The sequence below is a fragment of the Drosophila gunungcola genome, unplaced genomic scaffold (assembly GCF_025200985.1).
Source record: "Drosophila gunungcola strain Sukarami unplaced genomic scaffold, Dgunungcola_SK_2 000001F, whole genome shotgun sequence".
In the NCBI taxonomy this organism is placed as follows: domain Eukaryota; kingdom Metazoa; phylum Arthropoda; class Insecta; order Diptera; family Drosophilidae; genus Drosophila; species Drosophila gunungcola.
In genome coordinates this window covers 15,233,376-15,255,995 of record NW_026453197.1, presented here as the reverse complement: position 1 = coordinate 15,255,995, position 22,620 = coordinate 15,233,376, and the positions used below count along the sequence as shown (strand labels likewise).

Genomic DNA, 22,620 nt, shown 5'->3' with positions numbered 1-22,620 from the left:
CTGTTCATTAACCAACACGACGGTCCACTGGCGTGTTAATTACGACCTACATCCGCCATGGTGACTGCTTTTCGGGCTGTGATGACAGGGTTAAGGACGGCGCAAGACCAAAAGCCGCAATTAAAATGCTGGTCCGCATCGAAATTGCACTTTATCAGTTCGGCCATGTTTCGTATACGTCATGTGTGCGATGTCATGGCAGTGGTTTTAATATTTAAAGTCATCCTAATTAGAAATTAATTTAAAGTTTCGATCTAGTCTGGGAACTTGCAAAGTTGGCTGGCTGATTATTACATTTTTTTGTAAGGGTATATATTATATTTTGGGTAAAAGAAAACATCTATTTAAATTTCTTAAATTTAACTATGCAATGAATGAGAAACAGTGTTGAAAATATATGTAGTATATTCATTAATATTTATTGTAAGAATATATTTTCAATGTAAAAATTATTGTTTATTAATCAATGTAAAAATTATTGTTAATTAACCTTATAGGTAAGTTTGCTATAGCCCCAAAAGAAGGCAAACTTTATTTGCTGTTGTTATGGTCTTATCTTTTTTAAATTGCTATATAAGCATTTAAGTTTTCTTGGAAGAAAACATTTATTTTTTATTTATAGCCATGGCTACCGTCTTCATTGCGGCACGAGGAAATCAACTAAGAAAATTACGCTAGGAAGCACCGGGAGATTTGAATGCATATTTAAAGTGAGGAGCAGCCACAGCCCCAAGGTATCGTTTGGCAGGATCCCTCACGTACACATGTGCGGACTCTGATTCCCTGAGCCCACCTCCTCCATTCTGCTCGGCTCCCCAACAAATTACACTTCATGAAATTTTCACAGGACCATTTACATAAGCATAACAATGGTGGGACGCACGAGTAAATAATCATATGCACTCACACTATAAGTAGCTACACACAGTGTACAGGCTATACAAATGGCCGAACACACTTACCCAAATAGGTGCTATTTGTCAGAACCCAAAAGATTTTTAACGGATCGACCATAACTACGCAGGCGGAGGCAAGGCGAAGCGGCGAGTTTCAATGGCAGTTTGTAGCTATTTCAGCGGCTGAAAACGTTGAGCAATTAATTTGGGTCGATTATCTGCCAGGTGTTCCACCGCGCGACACCTTTTCGCTATTTTCCCGCTGCGCGAGTGATTAAAATGATAAGTTTAGCTGTTCCAGCCTGCAGATCCTCCAGCTTGTTGGTGTGCCAGCCCCTTTGTTGATTTGCACTAGTTTTAATGAGTTGCTGTGGTGGTCGTTGCTTTCGCTGTTGCCTTTGAGGTATTTTTGCAATTTTCGCTGTGCACTTTTATGGCGTTTACATAAATCAAAACGCTGCGCGTTTTTCATAGTAGTTGGCATTAATGTTTTCGCGTACACAAGTCAAGCTAACATTTGGCACTCAGCGCTGAAAAAGCCACACAAAATATTTTACACAAATTGAACTTTCAGTTTGCGGCCTTCAACGAGTTTTAGTTTATCCATTCGAGTTTTTTTTTTAAGCGCAGTTTTTGAAGAATTTTCGTTGGTAATTAAAATTGTTTTAATTTTGTCCTTGGCAGGATAATTAAAATTGTTCGTTTATTTATGTCAGCAACAATGTCTCGCACCCACACACAATTTCCCCATTATCCCCGTTGCCATCATAAGCCGTTGCTATAAAACGCTTTTGACATTGTCGAAAACTCTAAGCAAGCTTTTCCAGCAATTTCAGTCGTTATTGTGGGTACTTAATATGGTTTGGTGAACATAAAGTTTTGTTTACCAAAAATATGAAATTAACTTTAAGTGATTGACAAGGTTGAATGAGTTGGTAATTGAGTTATCTAAATAATAGTTATGGTCTTGATAGCATTAAAATTGAAAGTTTGTAAAATTGGGACATGAATGATTGACAGCTTTGTGCAAAGTTGACTCTTAAGAAAGTTATTATTAAATTAAACTTTTGTTGGAACCATAGACAATTTTTCTTTTTAGGTACAAAATAGTTATCAAAATCATTATGTATTTAACCACTTGAAGTTTTTAACAAATTACTCAGCAAGCTCCCACTGCAAAATCCCCACAAAGGAAATTGCTCATTACGTTTAGTGCTGCCACACTTGCACGGATTTATTATTTAGAAGACTAGTCTGTTGCCAAGGTTCTGTCCTAGTTTCGGACGAGCTCCAGGCAAGGTAGCGCCCAAATCTTAGCAATTAGAATTGCCAAACCTGCCTTGGCAATTCTCAAACGCTGCCCAAACAGTTGGCCATTAGATAACTTGGGCCAAGACCAAACAAAGGGCCATCCAAGGCGGGCCAATTAACGCAGCTAAAGCTGCCGAATTCGCCCAAGGAGCTTTTTAGTCCTAGCCACAGCCTTGACCTTTATCCGGAGGCGTTTACAAGGCTCCTACACATTTAATTGTTTATGCTACAAGGGGTAATGCGAGGCACTTCTTCTTCCGCATTCCGCATTCCGCTACCCGCCCCCTCCAAATGTACTTTAACAAGTTGGACCACTTGGGAAGAGACTTTTAATGGACAGTTGGCTGTTGGCTGTTGGCTGGCGGAGAAGCGCGCTCTTTTGCGTTGCCGAAACGATTAAAGCCAAGGCAAAGTAATTAGTGACTCAATTGCTTCGCCCTGGCGCTGAGTACCGCATCCAAATGGCCTGTTTGGACTTTGATGGGTTATTGGTGGTTTTGTCATAAACCCGTAAGCCGGCACAAGCTGGCCAAATCAATTGCCAGCCAACTGGCATTCTCATATATGAATAAAAATTTAGGGATCACTGGAAAAAAGCTTGATTACTTATTATTACAAAGAATTTTCATGTGCTAATGTTGAAAGCAGTCGATAAATTTACATGTGTATAAAATGAAAATAGTTCGTAACACTCTGCTTATCACATAAAATTTTGTAAATATACTAAGATTAAAATAAAGTTTTTTAAATAATGTTAACAAAATTTTAAGTTTAATTGCAAACTAATAATTATATATTTAACGTTTTTAAAGCTACGTTGTTAAATACATTTTAAGAAAATTTTCGAATTTCAAAATTCCGATGTACAATATATTACAAATTTCTCGAAAACTTAGAATTACGAGTTGAGCTGGTTTCTTTTATTTTTGAATAAACAAATTAAAAACCTCTCTAAAAATGTTTGAAAGCCTCTTGAAAGTTCTATATTTTTTTAATCTCAAAACGATTTTCTCAGCTGTGCGCAAGGGGGGCAAAAGAAACGCGAATTGAGGCCACGGAAATTAGCGTCAGGCGTTGCGGCTTTAAGTCATTTTGCCAGCTCTATAATCCCCCGTTTACGCAATTTATGCAAATTTATGCAGGCTCCCGCTCAAACGGCAGCTGCTGCCTTGCATCGAAACGGGAAGAGGAAAACTTCAGTCGGCAAACAAGAATTTTTTCTTGTTTTCGGGCGGCTGTCTCTCGTTCTTTTGCCTGCCAAAAAGTTAAACATGCTCATTTCTTAACTTTACTTTGAGACGGACCGAAGAAAAGAAAGCCTCAATGCAGCACAAATTTTGAAATTGCACTTTTCCGGCTTAAGATGAAGTCGACCAAAGGAGAAAAAAGGCGAAGAGGAAGTGGGTAAAACTGTTGCCCAGCCCCGGCGGAAATACAAAAGCATAAACTTTCCGGCCAAAACTAACCGCAGCAGGATAATGGAGGGGGGAATGGGAATTCTTCAGTCGAGTGTCCCAGGCCGACATTTGAAAGCGCCAAAATATAAAGCGCAAAATGTGGCGGAAGTTTAATGAATATAAACTTGCCCGATCCCACAAGCCCCCGCAAAAAGGCGGTGGAGGAAACCAGCCAAGTAAATTAGCCGGGTTCACTTGCAAGAAACTGACAGAAGGAACCAAGGAAATGTGTTAGCTACCAAATGAAACTGGAATGACAGGTTTATGAGGGCAACAGGAAATCAACTCGTTTATTTATGAAAAGATCCTGCCACAACTTGTCGACCACCTGCCACGTTGGGCAAAATTGCTAGCAACTTAAGTTTATTAAAGTCATTTTTTTAGAAGAGATAATATTGGGCTTTCCTTAAGGTCAGTAATTAGAAACTTAAAAAAAATAAAAGTAAATATACAAAAAAAAAGATGAGAAAATACATAGAAAGTAAACTAATAACATTTATATTAATTTTGGTTGATAAAATGTACATTTTTTTATGCATAAACAAAAATTTTTCTAAAATTTGTTATGAAGTGAGCTTTAATGAATATTTAAATGATTTATTTTATTATGTACATAGCAGCCTTTCCATATTGTTAAATTAAAAACAAATTCCAAAACTTGTTGAACCAAGATGCTTTACAAAGAAGTGCTAGTCAACCAAGTTGATAATAAAGCATTTTCATGTCGCATCTGTAAACTTTCCCATACAATTAAATATATCTCCGTTGCTCTTGGGGATGATCTAAGGAATTAACAGATAAAGCTCAAGTCCCTAAGCGCCTTGCATTCTGGAGCCCCAGTCATTTTTTTGTTGTTGTTTTTATTGCTCTTGTTGTTCTTCTTGTTGTTGTAGTCGCTGTCGAATGATGTTTGTTGTTGCCCGAACAAATGGTAAAAGTTTTCGCTTTGTTTTCACAATTGTTGACGTGCAATTCAAATGAGTTAACAACGCAAAAAGTGAGTGACCCACATAGCCAACGCCAAAGCCAACATCTGGCGAACCAAACTAAAAAAAAATCAACAGGCAAGCAGAATAATAAAAAATAAAAAGCTATAAAAGAGGAGGGAAAAATAAAAAAAATTTATTTATATGGAAAAACATGAAAACTTGAAGTTGTAAAAACAGAGAAGCCAAAACAAGCAGGCAACACATGTTTGCCCTTATTGTTGTTGATGCTGTTCACAGTTGCAGAATAACAAAGTGAATAAAGGCGGTCGCTCGGCGATGGAAAAGTGGCTGGGCGATGGGCAAACAATTATAACCAGCATTTCCGGAAAAACCCAGCAGATTGCCTGTTGCAGACAAGCAGCCATCCACTCAACTATCAGCCCGCCAAGTGTTTGCACGCCCGCCCCCCACAAATCCCCAGCAAAATTGCATCCTAGCAGCAACACAGCTACACAAGACGCATCAAATGACCTAACAATTCAATTAGCGAAGACATTGTCGGATGGATGGAACGAGGAGTAAAGACTTCTTAGCATCGTACAATCAAAGTGGAAAGTAGTGGAACTTCAGCTTAAGTTTTTGGCTGCCTGGTAAACAAATGAAGCACCAAATATGCGCCCACGAAATAATCAATCGTCTCCCGGCCAGCGAGAACTTAAATAAAATGTAATTAATTACAGCTCGCTTTCTTTGTTTTTGGTGGCAAACTTTTCCAGTAAGTTCCGCACTCCTCAACATTCACTTAAAATGTAGAGCTGCAGCCGAAGACATCCGACCGCAGGGAGCAGGAAGCAGGAAGCAGAAACTCTTGTTCAAATTGTTCTCCACCGGGCATTTGGCATAAGCAATTTTGGGGCTTAAAGGACTTCCCAGCACCACCTTCGTCAGAGCATACTGATGAAAGCTGCAAATTGCAACCGAGCTGAGGGCTTGCCTTGTTAATTTGTCCAAAACTTTTGTGCAAAGTCGAATGAAATCTTTTTTGGGACGAGAGAAATTGGATCTTTTGGATCTTTGGATCATAAATTTTATTTAAAAATAAATTGTAAATTAATATTAAGGGTGCTATGATATTTTTAAAGCAGAGATCTCAAAATGGCTTTATTATTAGTCTTTGGCAATCGTAATAATTATAATGCTTCCTTTAGCCATGTTTACTCAATAATGGACCTTTCAAGCTGAAATACATTGTACATCTGTAGGTTGGCTAAGTGAGCCACAATCGTCCTATTATGAAGATACTACACTGCGGCAGACGTGTCATGTTTGTCATGGATACACAACAATCGACAGTCGGTGACTAATAAAATGAAATGCTATAAAAGCCAGCATTTAGATGTAGTTCAGTGAAGCGAAGGCACGATTGTTGCGATGGTGGTATGCTTGAGGACGAAATAACTAACCGCAAGTGGAAGTCATACAAACGGAAGCGGAATAGGGACACTAGAGAAAGCTGAGTTGAGTAGAGGAGCAGCTGCAAAGCTGGAAGTGAGAAAATAACATTTTAGCTTTCGTTGGCTCGTGACGGGCTCACGAGATCTCAGGGCCCTTATTTTCGCCACTTTCCTCCTACTGTCGACTGCCCGATGTCAGTCAGCAGGACTCTTGTTGCTCTCGTCCGGTACATAGCATATATATTTATAAATAAATATACTACTTGGCTGGGCCGGGTGAATGGAACGTGTTTCTGGGCGTCGTGTATTTATTGTGCTTTTATTTTGTCAACATTTCGTTTTTGGCCAAATGAAAATAAATTCAAATGATTTATTTACGAGCATTTGATTTATTTGATTTCCAGCATTTGCTTTTTCCCTCTGCACTGCAATTGCTGCCACTCCTCGGAAAACATCCCCATTCCCCTTTGCACATGAAAATTGTATTGTATTTGCTCAGACTCTGTTTTCGGCTGGTTCGCTGTTTGATATGCCCCGAATTTATTTTATGCGGAATGTTTATTTGATTTTCCCGCTCTTTTGCGACAGTCAATAAAAATTGCAGTATTTATATATTTGCTTTCTTTTTATATTCCCCACATACACACGTTATGTGGTGTCATAGCGCTAAAGTTCAGTGAAATGCCAGAAAAAGTATTGCATTTTTCAACAGGATTAGAGTGACGGAGGCAACGCAGTTTATGCATATACGTGGCCTAATTCAAAACAGGATCAAAATGCATGGCAATAAAGCTTTGAAATATTGGGAACAGTTTTCAGCAGATCGAAAGTAAATTTGATGAAGAATATATTGATTTTGTGTGCAGCATATCAAATGTTTTTCAAACTTCCTTGTGCGTAACTTTCAAGGCCAATGTGTTGGGAGTTTCAATGGAAAATAGAAAACCTCATAAATTTTCTAGGCATTTATTGGCTCTATTTATTTTGCTTTGCCCGGTCCAGTGGGAAAAACTCAAAACGACCGGGATAACTTTTTTCATTCGGCAATTCTACTTGGTATTATTTATCTAATGGCATTTGTCGTCTTCGATCATAAAAATAAATAAATATATCTGGCCAGACCAGACACACGCCCTTGGCTCAAGTGTTTATGGTATTTGGATTTTATTTCATGCGAAAGTTTTGCGCAAAGTTTGCCCATCCACCCATCCTCGTCAACATGCATTGATAATAATGACGCGCCCCTTACTTGGCTGCCCTGCCATTTTGTCATGTGACATAAACATTTTGGTCTCACGACTTTTGTTAGTGGCCCAATAAAAACGCCTCGCCCGGCACTTTGGTGCAAAAACTTTCTTTTATTAAGATTAAAAATGACAAAGGCGCAAAATTAGGGGGAGTTCATGCTCCTTGGCGGCCCGTTGATAAGCGTCAAAGACACTCGCTTCTGCTCGCACCAAAAGACAAACTCATTCTCGCTTTCGCATTCAAGTGGGTGTCACGCATAAATTTCATAAACATAAGCGTCATTATTTCTGGCTGCCATTTTGCGGCCGCCGCCATCGCGAAAAGGGCGAAAAGCTAAAGACGAATCGGCCACGCCCCCATTTTCCTCATTTCCCAGCCCTATGTCACGTGCTGAGCAAAAACTTTTGTATACCCTCTCACACGAACGGCTTCTATGGAACTCATCTAAATGGCGCAATTGTGCGGGGCTCATGTGGAATTATTATTTTCTACTTAAGGATGTCAGAGTGTGGGGTGAGGCGGAAAATAGCTATCAAAAAAGAGTGATTCACTCAAATTGAATTGGGAAAATAGCTCGTTTACAAGAAATAAAATGATAAATAAATGTTTCGACTTTTTCAAAGATCTTTAATAGTGCTTTAAAACTTCTACCTAAATTATTAGTTGGCTGTTTTAGATTTAAAATTTCAGAAAAGATTCATTTTGAACTAAATTATACTTTTTTCCATTTTGATATTATTCTGATTTAAATGAATTATTTTAATTTATTAATTTATTATTTTGATATATTAATATAAATATTTGAAAATCATAAAACTGCTGCTGAAGTCATTTTCTGCGTATTATTTAAATAAAATACTTGGCATCAGCCATTTGAATTTCTAAAAAGTGTAATTGGAACCCCTCCGACTTGGGATAATGCCTTTTCTATGTCTTCAATTCCAAGCCTATCACTCAGTTCCCAGATCGCACTCCTCGAGTGCTCTAGAGTAATGTTTGGGAGTTCGGTACTTCCATCATCGATGGCATCGAGTTGGTCCGACAGCTTAAGTGACATCAATCAAGGCGCCCGACCACGCCCCTAATGCGTTCACAAACACACTTAAGCACTCGCACATACACACACACAACCAGACACGAGCTATCCCGTTATCAGCAGCGGAGCATGTATTGTCGGTGCCAACGCGAGTTTGCTGTTGTTTGCTCGTTATATCGGCGCTTGAAGTCGCTCGGTACCACGTGGCGTATGAGTGCTGGCAACGTCAATTGATTGACGACACGGAGGCAAAGTAAATCAATTATTGTGGAGCCAAAGTTTCGCATTATATTGCCCTGACAAATTGCTGTTTGTTACCCAAGCAATCGAGCATTTGGATCATTAAAAAGTTGCCAGGGCCACAAAAGGATTCTGATTTCATGCTCAACAAGAAAAACACAATAAATATCTTGGCTCCACTTTTCGGGTGTAATCTTGCTTGGAACACCAAATTGCCATCGCAATGTAAACAAATTTGTTGTTAATATATTTCCCGAGATAGATCAATAAGCCAGATACTTGGCTCTCACTTTGTTCCGAAAAAGGGCCTTTTTACGACCGGACCTTATTTTGCATTATGTCCCGCAGATTTATTTTGCTTTGCAAAACTGTCCCATAAATATGCAAATTTTGCCTGCCAGAAATAAGTACACAAATAATACTTGAGCAGAGAAAAGAAGATTGTCAAAAGTATGTGAATAAATAAAAAACTGAGAACTCATAAAACTGCATTATTGGACTCTTAAAGGGGAATAGTGGGTCTCAGCAATGAGTCAGTGGTAAAAGTGAAGCAGCCAGAGCTGACCGCAAATCACTTAAACTTTAGCGGAACCTCATTAGTTTCACTGGCAATTTTCCTGCTGCATTTCGCAGCTGGAAAATGCACAGCCATCTGAGCCACGAATGATTTTGCATTGTTCAGTTGTAGTGCGCAAAAGTTTTCCCGTTGATTGGATACCCTCAAATCGATGGAAATTAATTAAACTGCAGCTGGAGTGGATTAAAGACAGCTGACTAAGTGCAGCCCTTTCAGTATTTATTTTCCACTCCATTTTCCACTCTCTTTCGGTGCCTTTTGCGTTGTGAAAAGCCAATTAATGGCCGTTTTATAGCCCAGAGATACAAGCTGTTGCCACTGAGGTGTTGTTATTTGCGTTGCCTTTAACTAAACTCGCTTTTATTATTTTATTGGACCCGCTCTCTCGCTTTCCGTTTTGCCCGTTTTATGGACGAACTACAAGGACGTGCTCTCAGCGCGGCTTGCCAAGGCTAATATAACAAAGAATTTGTCTTGAGGACATGCCATCATTTGGGCCAATGATTACATTATGCGATAATGTAGCTCCATAAAAGGCTGCAGGGTGACAAACAGATAGTGCTCAGAAAAAGGGGCGGGCTGGCGGAGGGCGGGGCCATTTCGTTTGCCATAATAAGCTGTAAAAGTGACACATACAGTTGACCTGATTTTTCCAGCACATTCCTTTCTGGGCGCATCCTTGTTGCTCCTGCTTGCCCCCGTCCGCTTTGCTTAATCCAACTTTAAAATTATACACACTAACGGTTCACACATGCAGTTGGGCAATGGGAAATCGGCGGTGGAAAACCGGGAAAAGAGGGAAAAGAGGAGCCACGGGAAAAAGGAGGCGCCAACAGAGCAAGGATTAAGTTTGAAGCACTGAACCGTGCGGGGAACTAATGCAGGCTCCTGTGCGCTCATCCTTGCATTTGCTACAATCACACATTCCCCGCTCACAGTTGACGGCGGGAAAATGGGGCAAAGCGTGGAAAATTCTCTCCTTGTGAGAAAGTACACGCATATTGAATGATTTAAACTTTTAAGTATTGAAAACTGGTATTTTTGTTTAGTAGAATTGATGACTTAGCTTAAAAAACAGTTCGGGGATTTTCAAATCAATCTTCTTAATGCTCTTTTAATATACTCGTACAATTTTTTAGACCTCAAAAATTTACTTTATATTAAATTTTACGAAATGTTTTGAACTTCGAGATTTGATTTTTTTCATAAATTTATAAAACAGATTTTATATTAAAAAATTTGGTATTTCTTAAACAAAATGTTTATAAATGAACGTCATATTTTTAATAATAATTTTATATATAATAAAGATTTTTTAACATTTGAAAATTCCTTTTTCTTACAGTACACTATCCTTGCTGTTCCTGTGGCATTTTTTGTCTCCGTTCATTTTCCTGGCTTATCCTCAGGAGGTCAGGAAAGTGTGTGGGAAAGGTCCTTTTCGCTTTTGCGCCTTAGTTACCTCCTGAACAACAAAAGTGGCAGTGCAAAAAAAGAATAGCAATTAAAACGGCTAAAGCAAAATAAAACAAGGAAGAGATGACATAGTTGTTTGTCCAATTATGTTTTTGACGGATTAGGGAACATTAGTATCTGCATGGAGTCTTTCATGCCCTGCGAGATTTTCAGCTGGCAAATATTTATTGAACATTTTTTAATATATTGCCGAGCCTCACACACTCATCTCTTTAAATATAAAAATTTCGCTCAATTATCCGGGAATTTATCAAATGGCTTGAGGGTAATATGGCCAGCATGCAGAACTAATTAAATTTATAAGAATTAATTTGCCAGCAATGTGCGCAGCCAGACAAAAGTGCCAAAACGTTGCCAGCGGCAACAGTCAACAACAATAAAAAAGGAAAAAAAATTGAATTCAAGAAGAAATGGCGGACTGGAAAAATATGATGCCAGTAATAAAGTAGCCGTAACTGACTTAATTAGCAACTGGGGCCTCTTCCGGTTTTCCCGCCAGAGTTTTTCTTTCCCTTAAACAAAAATAACAAAGTTTGCAGTTTTAAAGGGAGAAGCAGAGAGGCCAAACAAGTTGGATCCGCAGCAGTGACAATAATTTGAACATGTCTCAAGTTGATCATTAGCATATTTCATAGGCAGACACGCCCAAACAGGACACAATTTTCCCCAATGCCTTTTTCTTTGCCAGCTGTCAAGTCGGTGGAAATCTCCCCACCAGCTGCTTGCTGCACATCGACATCTTTGACGCGCCAAAAATGCACTCAGCCGTGTGACCCATTTCCCTAGCTTTTCCTTCCCCGCTTTTCCCATTTCCATTTTCACAGGGAAAAGGACCTGCAACTGCCTTGCATTTTATCCCAGCTACTTTTGATATTTCCCGGGGATGCATTTCAGTTACTCTCCTACCTAGACCAACGGAATCTGGTCCGTAGTTACCATAAAATGATTTGATGAACGAGTTCTGTGCCTCAAGGTTTTTCTCGTGTTTTGTAGAAAAGTTGGCCAAGTCATAAGTTTGAAAATTTCATTTTTACCAGGTTTAAAGGTAGCTTCAAGTTTGCGCAACGGAGAACTTTTAAAGAATGCTTCTATAAGTACACAAGATTATTGGTAAGAAGTTAGTCAAAGTTTAAAAGGCTTGTTCTGGTACCAGAAGTTGAGGCCAGAAATTCATAATTTGTATTTTATTAAACGTGACTTTTAGTTTGCATTTGAACTTCATAATTTCAGTGATTGTTACATGAAATTGGATAATTAATTTATTCATAACTTTCAGTGAAACAACAAGGGACACTTATGCCCATAATCAGATGCCTAATCTCTGATACATTTAGTGTATCACCCCATGTTCTTAGGAAAGGTATTCCTTACTGGCTTTAACTCAATTAACATGCGGCCTATGAAATTCGGGAAAATCTCGTCACGTTTTGTTTTTCTTATGAAACATAACAAAGCCCGTCACGTTTTCTTTGCTCTTCTGTGTGGTCTTTAGGATTATTGTCGAAAGGGAAAACTCCAGAGAAAATGTTGCCCATTTGAAGTGTAAGGTTCATTTTCTTGCAATATTTTCTTTGTTTGCCGTGTTAATACTCTTGAACTTAAGTGGTGGAAAAAGTAGTTTTCCCTTGTGCTCTCTGTATCTGTTTGCCACGCCCCTTGTGCATATGCATAGCCCACTTTTGAGGGCAGTTGACTCAGCTGTCCAGCTGTGTGGACTCCAGGTGGGTTCCGAATACCTTGCCACGACCACCTCCTCCATTTACCCGATGTTTCACCGCCCCCACGGCTGGTAACATACCAATTAATTTTTATTTATTTTAATGCTGCCCGCTGCTCTCCTTTGGGGCACAGCACAATTCCCGGTTTTCACATCCCAACGACTGTTGCGAGTTCCAGTTTCTGTTGCAAATTTATGCATCACTTGCATTTTATTGACCCACTTCGCTCTATCCGTTTCCAGTTTTATTTTTGTGTTGCATGACGACAACGGGAAAAACGTCCAAATTAAATTTTATTTTAGCAACTTTATTTTTGGGTTCACCGGAAAACAAAGTAAGCAATTTTTGCGTTACACTGAAAAACTTTCAATCGCTTTCCCTCTTATTTTATCTCACTGTGATATTTGCCATAGATGTTCGAGTAAAGTTCAGTTGCAAAGTTTCTACAACAACGGGAAGTTAACAAACTTCTAAAATATTAAAGTCTACTATTTTGGAATGCAAAAATCAGAAATATGAGTAGCTTAAATTTCAGCATTGAAAATCAGGCAAATCTCTTTTGTTTTAACTCTGGCTCGTTAGTTACCTAGAGTTTCTATTGGACATGAATGGTGTATTTTACAAAAGACTGGGAATATATAATAGGCAGACAAGCAGCTTTGTTAAATAGTTAGATAAGTTTATTTTTCCGTTTTCAAATTACCCTACTCAGTTGGGTTTAACTTGTTTTTTTTTACCTTTAACAGACGTTAAGTATATCTAAACTTTTTCGTCCAAATGTCTTGGAGTGAATTCATGAAAATTAATTCAATTACTGTTTGAAATACATATTTTTATACTATGCATACTTATTAAAATGGTTAACTTATTTTTAAGATGAAAATAAATGCTATTTTTTAGAAAAAATAAAACGGGCTCTTGGACTAACTTCAAAGTTTAAAATTCAAGTGCATTTAGGGCTTTTTTGGTCAGGTGCTCGAAGCCAAAGCAAAGCGTTCGCGTGGCAAAAAATAAGTTAGCTCGAGTTATAAAGTTATCCATTGCCTGACAGCTCAGTGGGTGGAAATATCCGCAGGGGGCGTGGCATGGCAAAGGTTACGCTTGAAGTGCGTTTGAAGTGGGCGTGGTTATTTAATTAGGCTGTTCTTACCGCTGCCACCGTGAATTTCATTAAATTGTTGTTGTCATGTAGTCGTCGCTCGTTTACTTGCGCTGCTCAAACATTTCTAAATAAATTACCTCGCTTCTAAGTGGGTGGAAAAATTTCACAACATGTGTGTCTAATAACAATTTAATGAAAAATCCTTGGAATTCTGCACCCATTGTTGTTGAATGAGGGCAGAAACGAAAAGCTGCAGCTCTTTTCGTGCTTGCAATTTTCAAGATTGGAACAATATTCCTCTTTTCTTTCAACCGCAGACGATAGCTTTCTGGTCTCGCTTCTTAAGTCCCTTGATGGTTGCAATAAGGAATAGATATTTTTGAGAGGTTGCTCCACAAATTTTGCCTTACTTATTTATATTTATTTTTTCGCCGTTTAAATTTGCATGAACATTTTGCTTTTGCTCTGTTACTTCGCGAATCCGCTTAGTTCAGAGCTTTTAACTTTTCTTTTACTTTTTTGCTATTAGAAATAGAGCTCTAGTGCTTCGATCAACTTTACTGAAAAATAGCATCAATTTTAGTCGTTTAACAAAGAGCTTAATGCATTCTTAAATAGAAAACAGAATATTTTAAAAGTAAAGCTATTATATTTTACTTAAAGTCCAATTAGCTTTGCTAAAGCTAAGTATTTATGATTGCTTAGTACAGAGTTTAATAAAATCGAGTTTTGTTTAAATTTTGTTTAAACTAATAGTTGCTTTTTGGAATACCACAAATATTTTATAGTTATTGTTTTGCTAAACGGTCTTGTTTTTTCAGCTTTTGAAGTGTGACAAGCAGCAAAGCTTTTGATTTGTGCCAGAATGGCCGTTGAAATTGGTTTTAATGGAGCGTGGACACTTCAGTATGGCACAAAAATGCCACAAAATGTATGGCATTGGATTCCGCTGCCATTTTGGGGCATTTGGGCATTTGGGCTTCCGCCATGAATTTGCTGAGGTGTGAAGCCCCAAATGTTATTGGGGCACGTTCGCGGATCTGCTCGTGAGCAATTAGATGCAATAAATCACAGCTGCTTATCTGGCTGTGAGCTGCGGGCCCCTGATTCGAATTCCCCCAAATCTGCTTGGATGCCCTGGGCCTCAGTTTCGAGCGCTAGCAAATTGCTCACATGGCTGCCTCTCCCCACAGCCAATCGCACCCACATATCGAGAGACATTTGGCGGAATCGCAGAACAGACCCTTTTGGCTTTTGGCTTCTGAAATAGCGCGATGGCACATCCCCATTTCCATTCCCAGGAAATATGGCCATTTTCTGGCGCAGCGATGAGAGTCGCAACTATTTTATCTGTCACCCAACACATTTAATAATTTTATTTTATTGCCGCTCTTTTGGGCTTCTTCCTGGGATATAAACTGCGAGGGCGGAATAGGTTACTACCTAAAAGCAATGCCAATTGGCAATACATATTAACTTAAGTCCCTTCTAAATGTATGTAATAAATAAATGACTCCTTAAGATAAAGAAAAAATAACTAAGAAACCATTATTTTCGGTAAATATTAAAAAATGCTAAGCCTTAAATAGCTTTGCATTTAAATTTGACTTATATCATTTTACTAAGTCCACATATACCAAAGTCTTGTATTTTATTTGGGGGCTTAGTTTTTATCATCAATATTAGTTCCAACTATTTATCTTTATCTTCAAATTGTTGAATAGCTCAGCAAGTAAGTCATTTCGAGCGTATGAATTCAAGGACCTCCATTAAGATTGAAGGCAATCAGGGGGATTTATGGCTGTTGGCTTTGGATTACCGTATGATTTCGCTGAGGACGAAATTTGCGCTCGATGCGGACAAGTTATCCGGGCCGCACAATTGCTTTCTTAACCTGGCTTAACATTTTCTGAGCTCGACTCCCAACTCCATACTCCCTTCTTCATTATGGAGCAGAAGCAGAAGCAGACAATGCTGACACACGTACCCTAATCATAATGCCACGCATCGCTTTTTATGTGATGGCATGTAAAGCTCAGCCACGACCCAAAAAGCCACAAAAAATAATGACACCGCAGACTCACTTACGGCAAATGAACCCCAGATGATAAATTAAGAGCGGCAGACATTTCACTTGCAGCCAGTGGAGCGGAAGTGAATGTTGAAGTGAAAGCCAGGTGAAAACTGAGGTGTGAAATAACCGAGATTCGGGCACCTCTCCCTTTGGAGGCGTTTATTGCGAAATAAACTTGTCTCGTGTAGTGTCATTTAATTAGTCGGATAAATGCAAAAATCGTGTCTACAACCCAAATCAATTAGCAGGACTGCAAGGGCAGCAAGGAAATGGGAACAGAGGATGTCCATCCGGCTTATGGTCTGATTTATGCAACTAATTGGCAAAAGCATAATTTCGGGGAATATTATTATTTTATTAAGTTACGTATTATACGAAAAGTGATTAGGGTAGTGGGATAAGGACCACGATGACAGAGGGACTGCCCAAATGATATATATGCACCCATCAGCTGAAACACTAATTATGCTGCTGCATAAATCATATTGTCCGTAATCGCAGACTGAAATTTACGCATGAATTTTGTTTGGGTTAGTTGGGTTTAGGGCCCTCAGCCATAAATGTCAATTATGGCTTAGTTTCGGAGCTCCTGCTCAACTTTAGCGTGAAGTGTTGATTGATAAATTGATTGATTGATTGCTAGTTTGATCGTTAGCGCCTGGCAGAAGACCTTCCAATTTTTTGCAGTTTTGATTTTGAGCCGCCCATGCTGATGTCATAAATTGAGATTAATCATGTTTCTGATGGGCTTTTTTCGGGATTGACACTGTGTGTGTACACAACATGAATGGCACTTAAGCCGCTTAGTGTTTTCAGATTTGTTGTGACATTGTTGCTGCATTGTCCATAATTGTTTGCGTTTTGCGCGTAATTTGTTATTTATTTACTCGTGTGCAGTCGCTTAGATTGGTTTGTACTCGCCGCGGGCCGACATATTTATCTTTCACAGTTCATTATACAAGACGTAAGCTTGTTGGCATAGATGATCCTTTTAGTGCGGTTTGTGTTATTTAAACTTTAATCCACTAAAATCACTTATATAAGATATAAATTATGGGGCATATTAATACGCTTGTCTTCAGTGTTGTTTTATTCAAATTATTTATAATTTATAGACATTTGCAAGAAACCATTCGTTTTATCTTAAACACAATTTGGGAAAAAAATTTTATTGCGCCCCTAAGAAGAACAAAAAATTTTAATTTTTAATTTTTTCTTTTAATAAGTTCATAATTTTACAAAAATAATTTTTTTTATAAAAAAAAGGTTTGTTAATGCTGTTCTAATGTTTATTTTTATGGAGTGTTAAAACTTAAAACTATAACTATAAAACGACAATTATTCTTTATTGACATTTTTCGTGCAATTTATTTTAATACCATAATTAGACTCGGACTAATAAATTGCACATCTCAAAACTGTTAGGCTATGATAGTATTTATTGTCGTTAAATTTATTGTTGTGTTTTTTTCTTTCCAATCATTTTATTATCGAAATTGAATATAGTCTAATAAACTTCATTCGACAAATGTATTCATTACTTTAAAAGTGTCATTTGTCAAAAGATTTATGCTCATAATTGTATAATGCTATTCTTTGTTGTTTCTGTAATTTTTGTGTACATTCGTGCGGACTGCCTAAATAGTTTTATTTTATTTGTTATATTCAATTAAATTCACAATCACACAAACATTTTTTACACATCAATGCACCACAAAAGTTTTGCAAATTCTTTTTCAAAACTTTTCACACCGCTTTGCCGCGCAAAGCATTGCTTAATTAATGTGCACGTGCGTGTAAATTCCGTGGATAGTTTGACACCATTCTTAAACCATTTTCAGTTAATTGATTACATATTCCATTAATCATTGTGGGACCACGCGTTTCGGTTGAATATTAATTAAAGCAGTCGCACGCACGCATCGATTGTGATAAAATGGCATTTAAGCGACGCGACGCCACAACATTCTAGCACGCAGATATTTCAATTTAATTCTTTGCATTATTTATTTCGACTAAAAACGATTGCCATGGAAATTTGTGCGTTATCAGCGCGTCGCGAATAAATTGTCGGCTATCATATCACATTAAAATAATTTATCTCATTCATTATTTTTGTTGTCGTATGGCAACGAAAAGGACCTCTGTATTTTTTTTCTTCCCCAAAACTCAACTTTACATTTGGGTGTAATTTTTCATGCTTTTTACAACTCAGCCACTCGGATGGCACACACACACATTTACATTTCCGGGCAATCGGATGCCGAAGAACACGCGCTCCGCCGTCAACAACTCAAAATGTACTGAAAATGTGTGCTGCGACTTCGACGTCGGGATGCTGCCCTATACAGTGGGCTCTCTGTACAGTAGCATTTACAGTGGCACTTACTGCTATGCTTTGTGAAGGACCTTTCCTAATGTGATAACGAGCGACAGCGGGAGCGGCCTCAGTAGGTTAGTAGGTTGCCAGTAGCCGGCATTCGTAAAAGGGGACATTTTCTCTTACCGGTTGGTAGTTGGTAGTTAACAGCGAAAATGGTCAAGCATTGGCACTGTTAACTCAACAAGTCAGAGTAACTGAGTAAATGTTGGCAGCAGTAACATGGCCCAATAAGTAGGCTATGGATTTTATATTTTTATTTACTGCTTTTATTGTGGAGAATAATGTAATACTGATGTAATTATGCTACAGTGCAATCTTATTTCAACAGAACATGTAAATCATAATAGTTTTTATAAGGAGTTATTTTTAATGTTAGCTCACATAAATATATTTTGATTTTGGTAAAAATTAATGAACCCTCTTTCGTTTATCTAGATTTCTTTTAATTAAAATGTTGTTTTTAAAACTGAATAGCCTTGTCTTAAGCTTAGTTTAGATAAATAAGTATCCCTGATTATAGCTGAGTTAGAATTTGAAAACAAAAGACTCCTGCAAAGTTGTTAACATTTATATGCTTTCCTTACAGAGCAACTCTCTTAAATTGTCAACAACAGTCGACGCGAACATACTTTTACAAAAATATATTTTCTCTCAGCCGCTGTAAACAAAATGTAAGTTCTCTTATCATACCCAACATAAGCCAGACTCTCTTTTTCTGTTAACCCTCGTTTAACCAACATTTGTTATGGGTTAAGCCCAGCATAAATCCAAATAGATGTCAAGTTAATTTAGTTACCTTTGTGCGAGGTAAGCATATTGAAAAGTGATTTGAAGTTGTGAAGAAATTTCAATTAATGCTGCGGCTGTCATTATTCAAGAGAATTTCGGGGCTAAGCTGGCAATTAAAGACTTAAATTTTGCTACTTTGAAAATGTCACTATAACTCATGATGGTGGGTGTGCGAGCCTCAGCCAAGAGCACGTGTGTGTAACGATTGTTGCATAAATTAAGTGCCGTCCAACCAACAATAAAGAGAGCACGACAAAAAACAAAACTGAAAATACGTGGAAAGTTGGAAAATGATTTAAGCCGTTCCGGAGTCAGAGTGCGGCCATGTCTGCATGTGTGAATCCGTGTGTGAGTGTGGGGGTGTGCGTGGGAGTGTTTGGACGGCAGTGGCCATTACTTTGTATTTAATAAAACAATGTTGTCGACGCCCCAACCTGAGTGTTTGCCCCTGTGGAAGGTATTATCCCCGGCACTGGATATCGGACATCGCCTGTTGGAAAATCTCGGATTGCCATGGGGCATGAAAAGAAATCTACAACTTATTTATTTAATATCCACTCGTCACTATGTTTATTTGAAATGCGCATTTGGCTTTATGTTATAGTGCACTGAATAAAAAATATAATAGTAAAGATAAAAATGTGGCTAATGAATTCAAAAGCTTGTATTCAATATTTATTTAATTTATTTAAAATATATTTATTTTTATTTATTTTAAATATTTAATTTAAAATTTTCGTTCATATATTAGAAATGTATTATATTTAAGTTTAATATAGCTTTAAAGAAGTTAACAAAAATTAATTATTTTCAAATTTTAATAAATTAAAAACCGCTATAGATGAAAAATTAAAGCTAAAATATTTCAACTGAATACAAAGTATTTGTATTAACTAGTTTTGTTTACCAGTGCACAGTGAGAGTTGCTTTTGTAAACATAGTTTTTTCCGCTACTTACGCATCTGTGATTATCGTTCAAGGATTTAAGTTCACTTACCTGAAACAAATCATAAAAAATATATTTAATTAACACAATTATGGCATTAATTAATGACAAGAATGAAATACAGTATCTGAAAAAATCTGTTATGTGATGTTCCATAACGGCTTGTATTTATTTGTGTTTGCTTTTATATTTATTTAGTTGTTTTAATTGTTCAAAAATATGCCACAATAAAATCAGTTTGCCTTACGTTTTTACGTATTAAGAAAAATATGCAAAAATAAAAATGGTTGAACAATTTTTTTTATTGAATAAATTTATAACATTTTTTTAATGGTATCGCCTGCATTGATTTCAATGCGAATCTAACAAATGACAAAGTGCATATGTATAATATATCGAATAAGAATTTTAAAATCAGTGACAAGTAATTTCCTTAAATATTTCGTCACAATCTAAAACAGTTTTACTGCTCAACTCAATGCAAATCTAATCGCCTTTGGCTATGCCATTAAATTTGAACAGAATCATTTGGGATCTGTTTGACCCGTTCAACTTGGCATGCTGAACTACTTGTACATCAAGTATTTCCGCATCGAATTTATGGGTGTAGCTGATTTAGCCCCAAAGTATGCAAAATATGCCTGTCTGGCTCGCATTTGGATGGCAGGCCAAACATCTTCAGTTACTCAAGACGCAACGAAATGCCTCCCAAATCATGTCCTCAAGTCTGGCCAAAACCGCAGAAATGCATTACCCCCTCTGAACATTTCGAAGGGACGTAACTGCACTTGCCAGTGTTCGTGGCTACCAATGTTTACTAAATTCGCCGAAGAGAGTTGGCTAATATCAAACGGAACTGCCAAACACAGACACACTGGGATCTCAGCCCACGGCCTGCCTCAGTCCTTCTTTCTGGGCCATCTTTCTTCGCTTGGCAACATCGCTCCGCCTGCACTTGGCTTCGGTTTCCGTACACATTTGAGAAATGCATGTGGAAAATGCCAGCCACTGACTGCATTTGTAACTGTTACCAGTTGTAGACTGCTGTAAGAGTTTTGTGCATTTAGAGAAATTAGCAACCAATTCGAAAAAAATCTATATAAAATTAAAGGAGTATGCTTAAAGTTGTTAAGATACTTCGATTTTTGCTAGATAGAAATATGATAGAATACCTCTTTTTAAAACTTTCAAAACACACAATATTCAATTTGTTATTAGAGTAAAAAACACATATTTTGAATGCCTTTTATTAGCACTAAGAATAATATTTTAATCTCATTTTAGAAAAATTTGTTGTATGTACTTTGAAAATAATAAATAACAAATACAAGTAAATAAAGCAATTTATTTAATATTGTACTGAATTTAATGAATAACTTATTTTTTTTTATTTTGGGCGGTTTTTTTTTTGTATTTTAAAATTTTAAAGATTAAAGATTAAAGAGATCAAATAATGAATAAGGCAAATATAAGTCAAATTGTTAAAATTATTTTCAAAATTAATAAAAATGATTTGAAGCACTCTCTATAATTGTTTTCTGAGTGTACACTTGTAAGAACCTGCGTGTGCATCTTTGTGAGTGTGTTTGGCTAAGCGGCGCATTTCCTGGCCTGTGCCATCAACTAAATAGCATTCATTTACGTTGATTTATGCAGGCTGAGGAAACCGTAGAGGCTGGAGTTGGAAAAGGAGCTTTTCTCGGGGGGAAGGGGACTGGGGAGCGATCTTTTTGTGGGGAATATTTATGCCCCAAAATGACACTTTAAAGTTGCAATAAAAACTGTGTCGTTCCATGGAAGCCCCCCTTTTGTTATTTATAGTTGGCAGTTCACGTTGTAATTACTTTTTCAACACGCACATGATGACTATGGAGCACTCAACCTTCGGGTCAAACGGCAATGGCTGCATTAGTCGTCGGAGTTCGTCGTTGTCAATTGTCGATTGCCAACTGCAATTGATAAATTGGCAATGGCGACGCTTTTCCCGTTTTTCCCTCATTTTCCAGGGAACTTATTCTTCGCCTGCTCCTTTTTCTGGCATTGACAGTTCAATGTGCTCACTGATGCGCAAATATCAACTCCAGTACACACTCTCGGCAGTCTTTGAGCTACTTTCCTTTCCCCCCATAATAGCACCACCCTTTTTTTCGCTTTTCCCCATTTTCACTGCGCTTTTTATGGCAGTTCGTGACCGAGTTGCAGTCGCTTTAATCTAGTTTTTCCAGCGAAATACATATATATTTCGCCCGATTTTTCAGTTTTGTCTTTTTCGCGTGTTCCTTGAAATTGAATTAGTGGCAAATGCAGTTGGGTTTCCTAATCTCCGAATGGTTTCAGAAGGTTGCCAAGTAATGGATGTGATAATTTGTTAAGCTTCTCTGGCAGTACTTGGCTTTCGATTTATTTTCAGCTCATCTTGGCAGTCAACATAAAAGGGGAATGGATTAGCTCGTCAGGGGTTAGGAACTTGAACTTTGTTAAAACCAGAAAAAAAGGTTTATGCGTATGTCTTACAATTCATAAAAATGGGTTTGTTATTAAACAAAATAATCACATCAAAATTCGATGAAGCATTTTATTTATTTTATAATTTTATTAACTTTCTAATTGGGGCAAGCCTAAAAATACTTTATAAAAGTCTTGCAATTTAAACTGCAAATATTTACTTTAACTAACATTTCCCAAGTTACATCTACACTTTCATACTCATAAATATTTTAAATAAGTTAAGTATAATGAAAATCACCTATCTTCTTAATTCTTCTCCACTACAATATGCCTTCATTTAGATTGATATCGGATTTCATATATATTCATAAATTTACCGACTTCCCTAACCTTGTTATTTACAAACAAATTTGATTAAAAAAAAACTTTATTTGGAAGGCAATATACTCTGCTCGACTTGCATGAAAAGTGAAGCCACAAAAGTGCGCATGCATATAAAAATCTCATAAATTGAAATAAATAAAGAAAATAACAAT

General features: G+C 37.4%; 1 protein-coding gene across 5 annotated transcripts in view; it reads right to left on the bottom strand.

The window, feature by feature from the left end:
- Positions 1 to 22,620, bottom strand: part of LOC128263064 (putative neural-cadherin 2) — a 119,247-nt gene that overhangs the window by 35,029 nt on the left and 61,598 nt on the right. The window contains exons 1-2 of one of the 5 annotated variants that reach the window (XM_052997727.1): positions 17,661 to 18,127; positions 963 to 1,426 (exon numbers count right to left, since the gene is read on the bottom strand). The exons of 1 other annotated variant lie outside the window; for it this stretch is intronic. In XM_052997727.1, the coding sequence (XP_052853687.1) occupies positions 963 to 1,014 (52 nt within the window). In that variant the 5' untranslated portion in view covers positions 1,015 to 1,426; positions 17,661 to 18,127. Of the gene's footprint in view, positions 1 to 962; positions 1,427 to 17,660; positions 18,128 to 22,620 lie in introns of those variants that run through there. 3 more of the 5 variants (XM_052997730.1, XM_052997726.1, XM_052997729.1) reach the window with 3 other exon arrangements.